The following is an 18,859-nucleotide window of genomic DNA, read 5'->3' on the forward strand; positions in this document are numbered from 1 at the left end:
GTGGACTTGTGCTCTGCATGATAGATTGTCTGCTAAGTTCCTAACCATGAACCTATTCAATCAGCAGGAGATTCATCCTTGTGTTAGAAAAGTAATGTCTGAAAGATACATTAATTTTTTTAATGATGATGGAAAGGCTTTATTTTATTTTAAAATATATATTTCTTTATTGATTTCAGAGAAGAAGGAAGAGGGAGAGAGAGATAGAAACATCAATGATGGGAGAGAATCATTGACCGGCTGCCTCCTGCACGCCTCCTACTGGGGGTCGAACCCACAACCCAGGTATGTGCCGTTGGCCTGAATTGAACCTGGGACCTTTTAGTCCATAGGCCAACACTCTATTCACTGAGCCAAACTGGCTAGGGCTGGAAAGGCTTTATTACAAATAAAATTTTATTTTGTACTTGGTATTTATTTTGTGAAGTTAGGTGATAAGTATAATTTTCTAACTACTTTATTAGTAAAATAAATTTGTATGTGTTAAGAATTTTCTTAAGTTTTTTTATTTTATTTATTTTTTGTTAATCCTCACCCAAGGATATTTTCCCATTGATTTTTAGAGATAGTGGAAGGGAGGGGGGAAGACAGAGGGAGAGAAACATCAGTAAGAGAGACCCACTGGTGTGAGAGACCCCCATCAATTGGTTGCCTCCAGTTCATGCCCTGACCTGGGCCAGGGATTGAGCCTGCAACTGAAGTACTTGCCCTTGACTGGATTCATACCCGGAACACTTCAGTCTGTGGGCCAACGCTCTATCCACTGGGCCAAACTGGGTAGGGCTCTTAAATTTTTTTACACGTTTCATTTGATCTATTTTGTAACTTTGTTTTTTCTTGATTGTACTGAAAGACATCTTTATTCCGATAAATTGTAGTCTAATGAAAATACAAAACAACAGAAAGAATTAAGATTACTCATAACCACCCCCTCCCCCACTTAGGGATAACTACTGATATTTTCCTATATAATAATCCCATATAATAAAGAGGTAATATGCAAATTGACCATCAGTCCAACACACAAGATGGCTGCCCCCATGTGGACACAAGATGGCCACCACAAGATGGCCAACAGGGGAGGGCAGTTAGGAGGGACCAGGCCTGCAGGGGAGGGCAGTTGGGAGGGACCAGGCCTGCAAGGGAGGGCAGTTAGGGGTGACCAGGCCTGCAGGGGAGGACAGTTGTGGGGGGGACCAGGTCTTCAGGGGAGGGCAGTTAGTGGTGACTAGGCTGGCAAGGGAGGGCCATTAAGAGTTACCATGCCAGCTGGGGAGGGCAGTTAGGGGCAATCAGGCTGGTAGGGGAGGGCAATTAGGGCTGATTGGGCCTGCAGGAGAGGAGAGTTAGGGGTGACTGGGCCAGCAGGGAGGGCCGTTGGGGGCAACCCGGGCTGCTGGGGAGGGCAGTTGGGGGCAACCAGACCAGCAGGGGAAAGCAGTTAGGCATGACCAGACTGGCAAGGAAGGGCAGTTAGGGGTGTCCGGGCCTGCAGGGGAGGGTAGTTGGGGGCAACCAGGCCTGCAGGGGGGGACAGTTAGGGGCAACCAGGCTGGCAGGGGAGGGCAGTTAAGGATGACTAGGCCTGCAGGGGAGGGCAGTTAGGGGGGACCGGGCCAGCAGGGGAGGGCAGTTGGGGGCAACCAGGCTGGCAAGAGAACAATTAGGTATCTATCAGGCTGGCAGGGATGATATTAGGGCATGATCAGGCTGGCAGGCATAAGTGGTTAGGGGCAATCAGGCAGGCAGGCAGGCTAGTGGTTGGGAGCCAGCAATCCTGGATTGTGAGAGGGATCCCAGATTGGAGAGGATGCAGGCTGGGCTGAGGGACACACATACTCTCCTCCCCCCCGTGCACTAATTTCATGCACCGGTTCTCTAGTCTAAAATAATAAAAGTGGAATATGCAAATCTACTGAACTGCTGAACAGTGGAATGACCGTTCGGACAACCTTCCAGATGAAGCCGGGACTGTGAGGGCTGAGAAAGCTGGAACTGAAAGGCCCACTCTTGAATGAATTTTGTGCATTGGGCCTCTAGTAGTATATACATTTCTAGCCTGCTCTCTCTCATTTTCTCACTTGTTTTTGTACCCTATCACTGTAACTTTATTTTTTTATTTTTTGTTAATCCTATCCCAAGGTATTTCTTTCATTGACTTTTAGATTTTTAGAGAGAGTGGAAGGGAAAGAAGGTAGGAGGAGAGAGAGAGAGAAAGAGAAAGAAACACTGATGTGAGAGAGACACATCAATTGGTTGCCTTCTGCATGTGCCAGGGCCAGGCCTGGGTTCAAACCTGCAAACCAGGCATGTTCCCCTGACCTGAATAGAACCTGAGGCCCTTTGATACATGGACTGACGCTCTAGCCACTGAGCCCACTGGCCAGGGCTGTAGCTTTTTTTTCTTTTTTTTTTAAAGCAGTATATCATACAAATGCTATTTCCCAAAATTATTTTTTAAAATCTAGTTTGCATATAATTTCTTGGTTTAATATTTATTATGGAGAATGGTACAAATCAATCTGATTTTCAAAATGAACAGAATAAGAATAGACTTTTCCCAGTACTGTTGTCTTGTTACCTTATTTCTAGGTTTTAAATAATGTCATTAATTAAAGTAAGAAAACAAAACATTTCAGATGGACTTAATGTGTTTTCATATGATTAGGACCACATAGGAGTAGTTAATTTACTAGATGTGAGCAACCTGGTTAATGTAGAAATTGTGGTTTCTGAGCCTCTCAAAAACAGAAACAACTGCTGAGTTCATCACTATCCTCTGTAACGGAACGTGAAGCAGCAGCAGCTATTTTCAGGTTACTAATATAGCCTTTTAAATGGCACGATTTGATATATTATAGGACTTCTTATGTTTGTTACAGTTCCTGAGTTTATTAGTTATCACAAATTATGAGATGGAATTTTCTACCCTGTGAAACTCAACAGATTACCAGAAATAGGCTCATTAGATACACACATCTTTTTTAAAAAAAGTATTTTTTCATTGATTTCAGAGAGGAAGGGAGAGAGAGATAGAAACATCAATGATAAGAGAGAGTCATTGATCAACTGCTTTCTGCACTCCTCCTACTGGGTATCGAGCCCTCAACCTGGGCATGTGCCCTTGACTGGAATTGAACCTGAGACCCTTCAGTCCACAGGCCAATGCTCTATTCACCTAGGGCCACCTTTATTTTTAGATTAAAAAATTTTGTCAGGCCGGGACCGGTTTGGCTCAATGGATAGAGCGTCGGCTTGGGGACTGAAGGGTCCCGGGTTCGATTCCGGTCAAGGGCATGTACCTTGGTTGCGGGCATATCCCCAGTGGAGGGTGTGCAAGAGGCGGCTGATCGATGACTCTCTCTCTCATCGATGTTTCTAACTCTCTAGCCCTCTCTCTTCCTCTCTGTAAAAGAATCAATAAAATATATTTAAAAAAAAATTTTTTTTGTCAGAACTACAGAAACAAACTAGACAAAATATTAGGCAGTAGGTTCCTATAAAAGGTGTCCCACATCTACATACACATGCATATCAGCTCTCCCTAAGGGGGAAAATAAAAATAAAATTTAAGAGTTAAAAAAAATGATTACTTAATAACTTTTGGATAGCATTTGTGTTTGGGCTCTAAATAACCCGAGGGAATGGAGGCTCACCCTGGTAGGTGTTACCTGGATTGTCAGTCCAGAGGCGCATGCAGCCAGAACAAAGGCTCCACAGTGCCATCGAGGATCCAGCTCTTCCTCCCTGCTCTGTCATCTTGACTGTGACATTCGTTCTTGTGATCACAGCATGACTGCCACACCTCCAGGCATCGCTTCAGTTAGAAAGAAGGGAGAAGAACTGGAGCTGGAAACGGGCTGCTTGTGTCTGACGCTTCTAAACACGCTTCCTGGAAGACCCTTCCCACAACGTTCACTCACATCTCATTGAGCAGAAATAGCTAATAGAATCTCTAGCTGCAAGGGATTCTGAGAAGGTTCTATTTTCGCTTTCCAAATCTCCATTTCAGAGCAAGACAAAGGAAAAACAGATAATAAATGGCTATTAGGTTGTTCAGTATCTGTTGAGTAAATACCATATGTAAGTTATAACTACTGTTTCTGTAACTGTCACCTAACTTTCACATGCGAATAGGGCTGGTTATTATTCTTACCTTGCAGTTGAGGAACTAAGGGTCACAGAGTTTACATAATTGGTTACGCAGTGCGAAGTGGACAGAACCTGGACATGCAATCAGGCTTCATTCCAGAGCTTGTCCACTGCAACACCCGAGTCACCCCAAAAATATCTCAGTGTGAGTTTCAGATTTAACTTCACAGGAAGAATGTAGGTTTGCTCATTAACATGAAGGAGCTTTTATACATTTTTCTTTTTTTATTCTTTGCTACCATTTATAATGGATATTTAATTATATTTCTACCAATCTGGTGACAGTTTTTATATTTTTACAGCCGTGTCAGTTTTTCTTGTTTACCATGTATTTTTTCTCCATGCTGAAGATATATCCAGACAAATGCAAGGCCTGAAAACAGAGCTAACTATTAATAGGAGAAACAGGTGTTTTCCATAGCTGAGAAATACTTGGGAATGTGCCATCTACTAGTGTGATTATTAAGCTTTGTGCTTGTAACATTTGACTCTGGTGGCACACATGTGCACACAGGTGAAATACCAAGTATGGGTATTCACAGTAAATAGTACACCTTGGTAAACACAAATTTAAAAATTGATCAGACCACAACACTGCTGTTAGATATTTACTTACTTATTATTTATTTATTTTAAATATGGAACTTCACAAATTCGCATGTCATCCTTGCTCAGGGGCCATGCTAATCTTCTCTGTATCATTCCAATTTTAGTATATGTGCTGCCAAAGCAAGCACCTGTTAGACATTTAAATTTCCATTTAATGATGAATTCTTTTTAAAAAGACTATCTTCCTTCCATATTTGGAACTTAATTTAATTTTTTATTCATTAAACCCCGGGTTTAATTGAATATATTTTAGCTCCTGAATTGTGTTCACCAACTGGCAAATTTATGTGTGCTTGAATTTATTCTTAACTTTTTCCTGTGCATCATTTAGATTAAGTTAATCAGCATTTACCAGATTCAGTTCACTTGTATATTATTACTGTTTTATTAACCAACCAGTTGAGAAGTCTAAGAACTTTGCAGGTTCACAGGGTGAGTGCATTGTTTCTGGCTCGGAAATAAGGGTGATTTTTTTTCCTGCATTGCATTGGGATTTCAAGATCTTTTCTGCTGACTTTAGCTTCCCACAGACAAAACAAATAGACAGTTATTAGAGTCAACTATCCTAAAAATACAGCTGAATTGGCCAAATCTGTTGTGTCCATCAGTCCAAGTTCAGAAATGCAGCAATGGTAATTGACATTATAGTCATTGGTATTTTGACATTCAATACAACTTTTGATAAAATGTTGAATTATCTTGCAATGTAGGATTTTTTTTATGTGAAGGTTACTCCAAAGGCATTTATTCTGAATTGAAAACTCCAAAATAAAATTATCAGGATACATCCTATAAAGGAATTAAATTATGAAGTTGCCACCCCTCCCCACCCTGAAGAAAAGAAGAGAGAAAATATTAGCTGTTTTCTTAGTTTTGTTTTTTGAGGGTAGGGTCATGCATGAAAATGACGGTAACTCATCTATTTATTGTGTTTGTTGCACTGGCTGCTGGTCTATTTTTTCCTTTGGGCATGCCTACAGTACTTTAAAATTCAGTGTGTCGGTTAGTAAATACAGGTGCTGGTCGAAGAGTCTTGCGGTGTGCTTTTGAGTTATTCAGTAGCTTCTTTTTCATGGTTTTAATTGTGGTGTCTCACATTACTGGATTTAAATTGTTTGAATTATTGAATATTTATTATGTACCATGCCTTCTTCCTTTTTTAATTTTCAGAAGCAGAGTTCATTTCATTTTGGTTTATGAAAATATGCATGACTTATAATTCATTTATTGTTATTTTTATTCGTGTTGTTTCTCAGTCAATAAACTGCAGTCGTGATTGATTTACTTGTTTCACTGAGATTTAGTCTTGAAGAATTAAAATCTCCCATATTGACATCTAAGGTTTCTGAGGATTGATTTTTATAATCATTTTTGATTAAAAAAAAAAAGTTAACTCATTGTGATGGAATGTGTGGCTTTTGGTGGATAAAAATGACTAAGATAATTGAAAGGATCTGTAAATGTTTTTGTAGAAATTCCACTTTGGGATATGGTTCTATTGTTTCAGGTTACTGAAAACCATTCTGGTCACTGTTCTCATGGAATGTATACCCTAAGAAAACACCACTTACGATGAATGCTGGTCAAATGGACTGTGCTCTCAAGTTGTTCCTGTTGTCTTAGTCACCTTAAAAAATGGCATGTGCTTGAGTACATTTGTCATGTGGCGTTGTGCAGATTTTACCTAGGACTGACTGGCTATTGAGTTTGGGGGTCAGAGTTCATTGAGCCCCTCTGGATGGTGCTGGTAGGTTGTTCCTGAGTCATTTGCCTTGTGTTGGTTCCAGGGAAGCTGCCCGGGAGTGTCGCAGGAAGAAGAAAGAATATGTCAAATGTCTTGAAAATCGTGTGGCTGTGCTTGAAAACCAAAACAAGACTCTCATTGAGGAACTCAAGGCCCTTAAAGACCTTTATTGCCATAAAGCAGAGTAACGGTCTTTGACGTGGACTTTGTTTACTGTGAACTCTAATCAAGGCAGGAGATGGAGCAATTCTTCTAATTGCCATGTGGACATATGGAAGGGACATTTGTGACCCTTAAGAATCCGGTTTGGCTTAGTGTTTGAAATTTAATTAGAAATGTTGTTCCAAGATTTGGAGTGCAACCATGTCACATATAACAAGCTTACTTCAGCCTGTTTGTCAATAGCATGCATGCAAAAATTGTTTGTTTGCCCTTTCGCTTCTATTTTTTTCCAGGGAAGCTGCTAAAGAATGTCGACGTCGAAAGAAAGAATATGTAAAATGTCTGGAGAGTCGTGTTGCAGTGCTGGAAGTCCAGAACAAGAAGCTTATAGAGGAACTTGAAACCTTGAAAGACATTTGCTCTCCTAAAACAGATTAGTAGAAATATTTAACTATGAACTGAATACAACATGTACAATTGCTTTTGAAGGCAATACAATATGTAGCCGACAAGAATTATGGCTTTTTTCCTTTGTATCATTCATCATATTCTCGAATTTCTAACATTCCTAAAAATGCTTCATTGTATGTAGTTAACTTAGCTGTAACTTCAATTTTTTAAAAGAGTCAAACTACAAAAAAATTGTATTTAACAAATTTTTAAAATGAAATATTTGTAAGACTTATTATAATGCCACATATTTGCAGTTCCCAATTTCTGTGTCCTCAATAGTGTCCTATGCAATAAAATTTTCTGCAGGTCTTTTAAAAATCATTTTAGGAAAGGATGATCAAAGGTAATGCATCTGGCAATACAATAAAAATAAACCACAAAAAATACTTTGGAAAGAAACTAGTGACATGCCTTTATGATAATAAGAGCCTATAAATGCATTTATGGCATTTGCAGATTTTTATAATTAGTTGCTTTGTACGGGAAATATTGTGTTACTGTCCTTGAATGCCGTAGTTGGAGGACGTTCTTTTTTTTAAAATATATATTTTATTGATTTTACACAGAGAGGAAGAGAGAGGGACAGAGAGTTAGAAACGTCGATGAGAGAGAAACATCAATCAGCTGCCTCTTGCACACCCCTCACTGGGGATGTGCCCGCAACCAAGGTACATGCCTTTGACTGGAATCGAACCTGGGACCGTTCAGTCCGCAGGCCGACGCTCTATCCACTGAGCGAAACCATGTTGATTTCACATGTAGCGTTCGATGGTCATTTAACTGTCTGAACGTTTCCTACAATCTTTATTCTATTGTATAATAGAAAAGATCTTGCAAAAGCTCCAGTGTTGATGTAATGTTACTTAGTGAAAGTTACAACAAATTGTTGATAACCTGGAACGGGGTAGAAGTTAGACTTAGAACTGTATTTGCAGACCTTCAGGGGTGCTCGGGCTGATTTCCACACCAGGTCTGATTTCTGCAAATGCTCTTTCTGCCGTCTCCTCTGAAGGATAGCCCAGAGCTGCTACACAGCACAACCACAGTTCGAGCTCAGCTTGTGTGGTGGAGTAGGCCTTTCGGCAGAGGGTCTGGAAATCTGCTGATAGACATCTATTCTGAGTTTTAAAGGTAACAACTATAGGAGTTTTAAAGTAAAAACAACCCAACATTTTATTTTCCATTTCAAAACAGCTTGAAGTCTACATTAGATCAAATATTTTTATGTTAGCACACTTAGATGAAGTTCGTTACATTGAGACAGCAGTATTATTGCTGGTATCCACATTTCATTCTATGTTTATAATAAAAAGCTTCAAGGAATAAGCCCAAAGCCATAACCATGCCCTGTTCTTTGCCTATGTCTTCTCTCATTCACTCATAAGACCTTTGTTGAAGGCCTACTCTGTGGTAGACTCTGCTATACTATATTTTCTACTATAACTTCTGCCTTGTTGAGGATGCCGCCCTCCCATCCCTAGTTTCCGTGATAGAACTGGTTCAGCAGCGGGAGGTCATTTATAAAGCATCTAACTACTCCCCCATCATAATTCTGTCACTTATTTGTAACTCAGAAGGCAGGGCATACCAGTTGGAGCTTTCTTTAGAAACACCTATCCTTTCTTTAGAGTCTGAGCTCTAAATTTATCTCAATTTTTGTCTCTTATAGAGATGTTAGATGAGGAAAGAAGATAAGAAGAATAAGGAAAACCCCAAGTTTCAGGGGAAGGAAAATGGTGCTTTGTACTCAGTCAGTCATTCGTTCAGTAAGCACTAAATCATGTGCGCCCAATGGCAGGCACAGAGAAGACTCAGGAGTCAGCAGACAAGCCGTAAATGCTGTGTGTGAGAATTAGAGCAACGTGTAGGCAAGGATTTCATAAGAATGTTTCTGTAGGAGGCAGATTTTGAACCAGACGTGGATGTGATAGTGCTGGGGAGGAAGGTCCTCCAGACGAAATCCAGAGCTCACACTCCAAGGTGCTTAAATTTTGGACAGGGGGAAGGTCAAGCTAGTACCCACACAAGAATTAGTTTGGTATAAAAAAGAATGTGCTTCACTCTAAAATAGTTATTTCAGAGGAAGAGGATTGCATCTGATTACTTGGGGCCAAAAATAAATGTCCCCTCATCTCCATAATGCTTTAAAAATAAAAACTTAGCCCTGGCCAGTGTTGCTACGTAGTTAGAGCGTTGGACTGCAGACTGAAGGGTCACAGGTTTAATTTCTGGTCACGGGCACATATCTGGGTTGCAGGTTTGATCCTGCGTGTAAGAGGCAACCAATCTATGTGTCTCTCACATTGATGTTTCTTTCCCCTTCCCACCCTCCCTTCCGATATAAAAAAGGAAGAGGGGAGGATCCAAGATGGCTGCTCAGGTAGACACCTAACCGCAGCAGCACACAACAATTTCAATGGAATACAACTAAAATGTAGAGTGGACATTGCCCAGAGCTACAGGTAGTTGACTGACTGAAAATTCTACAACAAGAAGAAAAGAGAAAACCAGAAGGAAAATCAGAGGAGCTGAAAAAGCCTAAGGTACGGAGACATGCTGCGCACATGCATGCACGTGGGAGTGCGGAGAGGAGAAGAGGGCTGGGTGCTGCCCGGCGTTCCCTAGCAGGAAGGAAATAAAACCCCCAGCCTGGGCTGAACCCCCGAACCGGCAGCTCTGAGCCCCAGTTATGGGCCAGACCCTGGGGACCCAGGCTCCGGCAGGGGGAGACGGGGCTGTGAGGCAGAATCCCAGGGGAGCGGCGAAAAGCAGAGCCCCCGGAGTCGCGCAAATTGCTCGCAGAGGAAGGAATGTTGACTCTGATGCTGTATTGCCCTGGCAGTAAGAAACAAAACCTCCGGCGGTTCTGAGCCCCAGTCCCGACTGCTCTGAACCCCAGTTCTAGGCCAGACCCTGAGGACCCAGGCTCAGGCAGGGGGAGACTGGGCTGTGAGGCGGAATCCCAGGGGAGCAGCGAAAAGCAGAGCCCCTGGAGTCGCGCACATTGCACGCAGAGGACAGTCTGTTGACTCTGATGCTAAACTCCCCTAGCGGGAAGGAGAAAAAAAAGTTCCAGACTGGAGGAACGCGACGAGGAGCAGGAGCCCCTGCCGGACACCGGCCAGCCGGGCGCCAGCAAGGAGCCGGGCGACGGGGCCCCCAAGGGGGGTGGTGTGCCCCTGGGCCCTTGACAGCTGATCGCGGGCCACGAAGCCAAGGCCAGGGGCTGGTTCCTGGGCGGCGCCAACCCTGGCAACAGGCTGAAGCAGCGCAGGAGCCCACGGAGAATAAAGGGGTGCCACAGGCCAACCTGCTGAGCTTCCAGGACAAGGAGGAAGAAACCGAAGAAGTTTTCAATATGAAGAAATAAAGTGAGAGCAAAAGATAGTAAAATTACTTAAGAAAGAATACAAAGAAGATCTTGAAAAATCGAAGACTAAGTCAGAACTCAATTCAGCAGTCAACATTGCAACATAAATGCGTTTTTTTAAAAAAAAGAACAGAATGTTGGAATGGCGGTGGCCAGGCCTGGAGTGGCCAGGCACAAGGCAGTGGCAGCTGGGCCCAGAGCAGCAACAGCCAGGCCCCAGAGCAGCAGCAGCCAGAACCAGAGCAGCAACAGCCAGGCCTGGAGCAGCCAGACCTGGGGCAGTGGCAGCCAGGCCTGAGGCGGAGGTGGCCAAGCAGAGGGTGGCCAGTCCAGGAACACCCAGACCCGGAGTGGCCGGGCCCGGAGAAGCCGGGCCCAGAGCAACTGGGTTGGGAGAAGCCAGGCCCAGAGCAGCAGCAACCAAGCCCGGAGCAGCCAGGTCTGGAGCTGCCAGGCCCAGAGCAGCAGCTGCCAGGCTGGGAGCAGCCAGGCCCAGAGCAGCAGCAACCAAGCCTGAAGCAGCCAGGTCGGGAGCTGCCAGGCCCGGAGTGGCCAGGGCCAGAGCAGCCGGGTCCAGAGCAGCCGGGTCGGGAGCAGCCAGGCCCAGAGCAGCAGCAGCCAAGCCCGGAGCATCCAGGTCAGGAGCAGCCAGGCCCGGAGTGGCCAGGCCTGAAGCAGCCGGGCCCAGAGCAACTGGGTCGGGTGCGGCCAGGCCCGGAGCAGCAGCAGCCAAGCCCAGAGCATCCAGGTCGGGAGCGGCAGTGGCCAGACCCGGAGCAGCTTGTTGTGGAACCGACCAGAGCAACAGGGGCCAGGCCTGGAGCAGCCAGGCCCGGAACAGCTTGCTCCTCGCCTGCCCCCGCCCCAAGGCTGCCTCTCAGACATGGCTGGAAACTTTTGTGGGAACTTGAGGGTCTGCTGAATCAAGTGAGGGAGGCTTAGATCTGGATGTGTTGAGTTAGTATAGCGCTGGGGTGTTGATCTGTGAGTGCCTTGTGTGGGGCCTGGATGAGGTTGGTTGATCTATTTGGAAAAGTCTTTTGTGTGAAGTGTATCCTTGGGCATGTGGAGGTATTATTGATTTGAGAAAATGCTAAGTAACTGATTTACTATCTGAAAAATTTAAAGTTCTAAAAGTTTAAGGTCTCTTGCCAAAAAGAAGTTTTAAAGCTAACACCTTAATTTTAATGGAGAAAGGGAATGACAAGCCCTTCCCACCCAGAACAGGTAATCCAATTCCAACCAGTAGCTATGTTTAAACAATGTGTCCATTTACACTTGAATGGCTACACCTTTAGATAGCCTAAGGGCAAGTTTACATGTAAACAAGTTTGCTCTCAATTCCCAGGGCAGAAAAAAAAAACAAAAACAAAAAAAAACCCACAAGGTTTAAAATTATTAGATTTAAAAATTTATTCTTAGAAGTGTAAAAGTTTATTAATAAAAACAAACAAACAATAACAATAACAAAAAAAGGAGATTGAAAAACCTGATGAACAATAATAGCTGTTCATTGTAGTAGAGTCGGCGATATGGGAGGTGAGTGGACTGACTGTTCTCGGTGAAAGGGAGGGAGGAAGAGACTGAACATAAACTGTGCACCTATGGATGAGGACAATGGGGGGTGTGGAGGGGGCGAAGGGTGGGGTGGGAACCTGGTGGAGGGGGGAAGAAATGAGGAACCTTTGTAATAATATGAACAATAAAGATTGATTTAAAAAAAATCAAAGGGGAAAAAATATCCTCCAGTGAGGATTAAACAAAAAAATATAAATAAGTAAATAAAATATTATTATCTCACCAAATAAGTCCAGAGGTAGGAAATCCTAGGCTGATCAACACAGTGACTTAATGGCATCACAACCAGACCTTTCCCCTGCTCTGTTTAGGCTGGGTCCCCTGATCTAATATTGCTGTCCCAGTTACAGGGAGGAGACAGGCAGCATCTCTTCCTTTTGTCCTATTTGAAAAGCAAGGACAACTTGCACAGAGGACCCTCTGAGTCCTTACTAGCTAGATTTTTATCATAACTAGTCACTGGTAAGGAGAATGGAATTTAAAGCACTGGATTTCCAGTGAAGATTCAACTCCTGGGGTTGGGACCGTCCCAGGCTTCTGTGAGGCATGGCCATCAATATTGAATAAAATGGGTTCTGGAAGAAAGCTGTTGATGCAACTGACAATGCTGCCATCCAGAGATGGTGAGGACATACATTGCTCCGAAGGTGGTAACAGCTTGAGATAACTAGGGCAGTGTTTTTCAACCTTTTTTGGGCAAAGGCACACTTGTTTCATGAAAAAAATCACGAGGCACACCACCATTAGAAAATGTTAAAAAATTTAACTCTGTGCCTACATTGACTATATATAAAGTAATTCTCTTGAATAGGAATCAAATAAACACAAAGAAAGTATTTTATAATTACTTTATTATGAAATATTAAGTAAACAAAATAGTGAAAAATTATAAAATTCTTGTCTTGTCTGCACCTACGGCACACCAGGCAACATCTCGCAGCACACAGCGGTTGAAAAACGCTGAACTAGGGCTTCAGCTGAGCTCTCAAAGGTGCATTGGAACTGAATTCTTGCTCATTCAGTTTGTCCGTGAAACCAAAGCTCTTGCTATGAAAATAGCTTGGTGTTATAACTCTCAGCCTCCAATAGACACTGCCTACAAATGTGCTGAACACAGCAAGAAGTAAATTGGAAGCTGCATGGATATCTACATCTTGACCACATAGGTGCATAGAATCCAGAGCTGAATTTGGAGGAAAAGGGGGGGTCATTCCAAAAGTTTCAGAACCAGGACTTTTGAATATAGAAATTACTGATTCTGGATCATGGGGTTACACCATCTTGTCATACTTAATTATGTAGTTCATCATGTTAAAACATGCGAAATGGAGAAATGAAAGAAATGAACTTCTCTGTGTTGAAATGTGTTTTTGCACCACGCGTGCACGAAACAAGACATGCTCCATCCCTTTTCCGTTTTCTTGTGCCCAGTTCATGCTTCCTGTGTGCCTAAAGTACAACTTTAAATATATAGGGAGGACTTGTGAAACCAGCACTATGTTATTCTAGATTGCAGTGAAAAGCAACTAAGCAATTTGGACATGTTTGAGACAAGAACTGTTGCCAGCCAGCTAGCCATGACATCATTTCATCGTAGTAGACCAAAATTCTCAGAAATGTGCCTCTTCTTTTCTAAGGTCATCCTAAAGACACAGGCCTGATTCTGAATTTCTTAAGCTTGGTGTATCTTAATCTTTATGCTTTATGTGTAGCTTTTTTCTATATAAATTCATTTTCTCATAAGTACATTTTTAACACTTTGTTCTTCAAAAACCCATTTTGCCATTTTGTGATAACTAACTTATAATGAGGTTTAAGATATTTGTTTCAGGACTATTCTCTTTACACACAAATAATTCCAGCAGGGATGGGAAATGATGAATAAAAGGAGAAAACTAGCTGCTTTGTTATACTATATTGTACTTGCTCAAATAAAATACAACCATTTTATTTCCTTTTTTGTTTCTTTAATCCTCACCTGAGGATATATTTTTATTGATTTTAGAGAGAGGAAGGGAGAGGAGATGAGAGAGAGAAACATCGATCCATCTGGGTAACAAACCCACAACCTGGGTATGTGCCCTGACTGGGAATTGAATCCATGATCCTTGCATCCTGTGCCAATGCTCCAACCAACGGAGCCACACTGGCCAGGGCAAACTCTGTTATGTCTAAGCCGGTCAATTTTTACAAAGATGCAGAGTTTTTTCCAGGTCTTTGTTTTCAAAATATCTTGAAAAACAGCTTTGAAGGCTGGGCCAGGATGGGTTATTTGAACTAATACCCACTCACACTGCATTTGCCCTGTTCTTACAATTGGTGCCTTTATCTCCCTGTGCAGCAGATGAGAGTTAGAGATAAGACCTATGCCAGATCTACAATAGGAATTTCTTTGGTTCCCTTGTGCAGAAACCAGTCAAAATCTGAATAACCCTGAACCAAATAGATTTCGTCCTCTCTGTCCCCTCAGGGCACCCAGTTGTGGACTGCATGGATGGACAGCACAGAAGGGAGCTCATAGGGAAGGTATAACTTGTTGGTTTCTTTAAAAACGTTGAGATCTAAATTACATAAGATAATTTACCCATTTAAAGTTTGTAATTCAGTGGTTTTTATTATATTTAGAGTTGCTTAATCATCACCACAATCCAATTTTAAAAATTTTCATCACCCTTAAATAAACCCAATACCCACTAGCAGTCACTGCCTCTCACTCCCTCACTGTCCCAGGCCTTGAGAACTATTAATCTACTTTCAGTTTCTATAGTTCAAAGAACTTTTTACAAATGGTGGTAAAACATACACATAACATACAATTTACCATTTTTTTTATGGCTTGTTACCTGGTGGGGGACATGTGGAAAGCGGCCGATCCATGATTCTTTCTCATGATTGATGTTTCTTTCTCTCTCTCTCTCTCTCTCTCTCTCTCTCTCTCTCTCTCTCCCCCCTCTCTCTTTCCCTCTCAAATCAGTAAAAATATTTTTAATAATAATAAAAGGTTTTTAAAAACACGAAATGTGCTGTCTTTACCATGTTTTTAAGTTCAGTGGTGTGAGATTTCATTGATGTGAATCAGATCTATCCTAACCACTCCCTGCCAGCCTGATCGACGCCTAACTGCTACCCTGAAGGCCTGGGTCCCCCACAACTGTCTTCTGCAGGCCTGGTTGCCCCCAACTGCCCTACCTTGCAGGCCTGGTCCCTCCCAACTGCCCTCCCTGCTGGCCCTCTTGTATCCACATGGGGATGTCCATCTTTGACCACATGGGAGCAGCCATCTTGTGTGTTGAGTGGTGGTCAATTTGCTTATTACCTCTTTATTATATAGGATGAGCCTCTGTTTGCTCATGTGACAAGGTTGATTGAACAATACTAAGTTATAATATATCATGTAAATGAAGTGGTGATCAGCATAAAGTATGAATTATAAGCTTCATATTCCTCATAAACCAAACCTTATACTTAAAAATTTTTTTGACATACAATATTATACTATCTTCAGGTGTACAACATAGTGATTAGACATTTACATACCTTACAAAGTGATCATCCCAATAAGTTTAGTACCCATCTGACACCATACATCCTTATTACAATACTAGAGACCCGGTGCACGAATTTGTGCAACAGGAGGTCCCCCGGATGTCATGCAGGGATCAGGCTGAAACCCACAGCCCAACACTGCCTGCATCTCCTACCTGCCACTCCCACTCATCCCGGCCCCACTGTGCCTGCTGTGGGCTTGTGCTCAATCAGTCCTGATCAGGAAAGGCTTGTGCTGCTATAGCAGCACTCACCAGCCATGAGCCCTGCTGCGGGATCAGGCTGAAACCAGCTTTCCAACATCCCCTGAGGGGTCCTGGATTTTGAGAGGATGCAGGCCAGGCTGTGGGACCCCATCAGTGCATGATTGGACCAGGGAGGGACCGCAGGAGGGCTCTAGGGCGTATCTGGCCCACCTTGCTCAGTCCTGATCGGCCAAACCCCAGCAGCAAGCTAAACTACCAGTCGGAGCATCTGCCCCTAGTGGTCAGTACACGTCATAGTGAGCAGTTGAACAACCTTAGCATACATTAACATATTACATTTTTTAAAATAAATCTTTATTGTTCAGATTATTATAATTGTTTCTCCCCCCCCCACACCTGGTCTCCACTCACCCTCTGCCCTAACACGCCCCCCCCCCCCCCTGTTCTTATCCATAGGTATATGATTTTTGTCCAGTCTCTTCCCATATCCCTCACACAGACACCTCTTTCCCCCTGAGAATTATCAATCCCCTCCCATTCTATGCCCCTGATTCTATTATATTCACCAGTTTATTCTGTTCCTCAGATTTTTAATTCACTTGACTTTTAGATTCACTTGTTGATAGATATGTATTTGCTGTTCATAATTTTTATCTTTTTTCTGCTTTTTCCTCTGTTTAAAGAATACCTTTTAGCATTTCATATAATACTGGTTTGGTGGTGGTGTTCTCCTTTAGCTTTTTCTGATCCATGAAGCTTTTTATCTGCCCTTCAATTCTGAATGATAACTTTGCTGGGTAGAGTAATCTTGGTTGTAGGAGGGGGAGGTAAGGGCAGAGGGTGGAGTGGGGACCAGGTAGGGGGGAACTATGGGGGGGGGGGAGAAGAAACAATTGTAATAATATGAACAATAAAGATTTATTTAAAAAATACTTTTTAAAAAAAGAATTGCCAAATTAGGAGGTATCACATAGGGAGAAAAATATATAATTTACCAAATTGTTCTTTAAAAAAATCTTATATCTGAAAAGTAAAAGGAAAGCTCTTGTCTTTTTAACAAAGTGAAAAAAGAACCAAATTTTAACTTTATGTTAGCTTACACACACACACAGTAGAGGCCTGGTGCATAAAATTTGTGCAATGGGGAGGGTGGTCCCTCAGCCTAGCCTGTGCCCTCTCACAGTCCGGGACCCCTTGGCAGACATCCCTCTTCCAATCCAGAAGCCCTCGCTCCTTACTGCTCAGCTTGCTGCTCCTTACTGCTGCCGCATGGGCAGGAGAGGCTCCTGCCACTGCCACTGCTCTCGCCAACCGTGAGCCCAGCTTCTGGCTGAGCAGCACTCCCCCTGTGGGAGTGCACTGACCACCAGAGGGCAGCTCCTGCACTGAGCATCTGCCCCCTGGTGGCCAGAGCTTATCAGTGTGACCAGTCAGCTGTAATGATTGCTTAGCTTTTATTATATACTAGAGGCCCATTGCACGAAGATTTGTGCAAGAATAGGCCTTCCTGCCAAAACCAGTTTGGCTCAGTAGATAGAGTGTTGGCCTGCAGACTGAAGGGTCCCAGGTTCTATTCTGGTCAGGGGCGTGTACCTTGGTTGTGAGCACATCCCCAGAGGGAGGTGGGTGTGCAGGAGGCAGCTGATCGATGTTTCTCTCTTATTGATGTTTCTAGCTTTCTCTCCCTTTCCTTCCTCTCTGTAAAAAATCAATAAAAAATATATATTAAAATAAAATAAAAAAGAATCGGCCTTCCTTACTCTGACTTTGCTCCTGGCTGCCGGGAGCCTGAAAGTCCTGGCTCCCCGCCGGAGCACTGCTCCTGTAGCACCCTCTGCCTCCTGCCCTACCCTCATAGCAGGCGTCCTGCCCCACTTGCTGCTCCATGCCTGCATATGCAAATTAACCCACCGTCTTTGTTGGGTTGATTTTCATACTCACTCCTGATTGGCTGGTGGGTGTTATGGATGTACACTCAATTTGCATATTTCCATTTTATTAGTGGCCTGGTGCGTGAAATTCATGCACATTAAAAAAGGATTAATTAGAGGAAATATTTAAATATTGTTATTTGCCCTTTATAATAGAAGTGTCAGAGATGAAAGAAAATTAGTAAAATGTATATGAAAATCTTGCTTCTGTCACAGTATGGGGCACACTACGGGACCCAGAGTCAAGTTCCTGCCCACCCATGTGTACCTCAAAATTGCACAAGACCCAGACCCAGCTGCCCCCGATATTGGGCTAGAGTCAAACCTAGCCAGTCCCACCCTTGTCTAGCCTTGCTGGGCAGGGGTGCTGCCTCAGGTCCCCTGGTTCGGCACTGGGATGGGGGGCTCAACCTGAGGTCCCCCAGCCCAGGCCATGGTGGGGGATGCACCTTGAGGTTCCCCCATCAAGCCCTTCCAGGTGGGGGACACAGCCTGAGATGCCCTGAAAAACCCCACTGGGCAGGGGGGCACAGCCTCAAGTTCTCTGTCAAGCCCAACATGGAGGGGGTGCGCAGCTTCAGGTCCCCTGTCAAGCCTTGCTGGGGGGAGGGGCATGGCCTTAGGTCCCACAGCCCAGCACTGGGGCAAGGGAGAGCACCTTGAGGTCCCCCATTAAGCCCTGCCAGGCGGAGGACACAGCCTGAGGTCCCCTTTCAAGCCCCACCAGGTGTGTGTGTGTGTGTGGGGGGGGCGGGTGAGAGGGGGCGCGCGCGCAGCTTCATGTTTCCTGGCCCGGTCCAGGGCAGGGGGCATGGCCTGAGGTCCCCCGTCAAGCCCTGCCAGGAGGGGTGTGTGGCCTGGCATCCCCCAGCCTAACACCAGTGCAGGGGTTGAATCTTGAGGTCCCCCAATGCCACAGAAGATGAAAAAAAAACAACACACAAAACAATGCTTAAAGAAAGGGAGTTGCATTTTAATTATTAAATTTTTCACAGACCCAGAGAAAAATGTGTCTTAAATTCTGTGTCCCCCAACATGGAGGAAACTCTATTTATACTTTTTCTAGCTCTCTTATTTCCCAAATTTGGAATGAGCCTTCTGGGCCTTC

General features: G+C 43.7%; 1 protein-coding gene across 21 annotated transcripts in view; it reads left to right on the forward strand.

Annotated features, from left to right (window-relative positions):
* The window catches only part of CREM (cAMP responsive element modulator), a 98,476-nt gene extending 91,294 nt beyond the window's left edge, over positions 1–7,182 (forward strand). For 11 of the 21 annotated variants that reach the window (XM_084876910.1, XM_084876925.1, XM_084876927.1 and 8 more), the window contains one exon: positions 6,549–7,182. In XM_084876910.1, coding sequence (XP_084733036.1) covers positions 6,549–6,693 — 145 coding nt within the window. In that variant the 3' untranslated portion in view covers positions 6,694–7,182. The remainder of the gene's footprint in view (positions 1–6,548) is intronic. The other 10 variants (XM_084876924.1, XM_084876928.1, XM_084876926.1 and 7 more) reach the window with 1 other exon arrangement.
* The last annotated feature ends 11,677 nt before the right edge of the window (positions 7,183–18,859 follow it).

The sequence above is a fragment of the Pipistrellus hanaki genome, assembly GCF_964339955.1.
Source record: "Pipistrellus hanaki genome assembly, chromosome: 1".
NCBI classification, from domain to species: domain Eukaryota; kingdom Metazoa; phylum Chordata; class Mammalia; order Chiroptera; family Vespertilionidae; genus Pipistrellus; species Pipistrellus hanaki.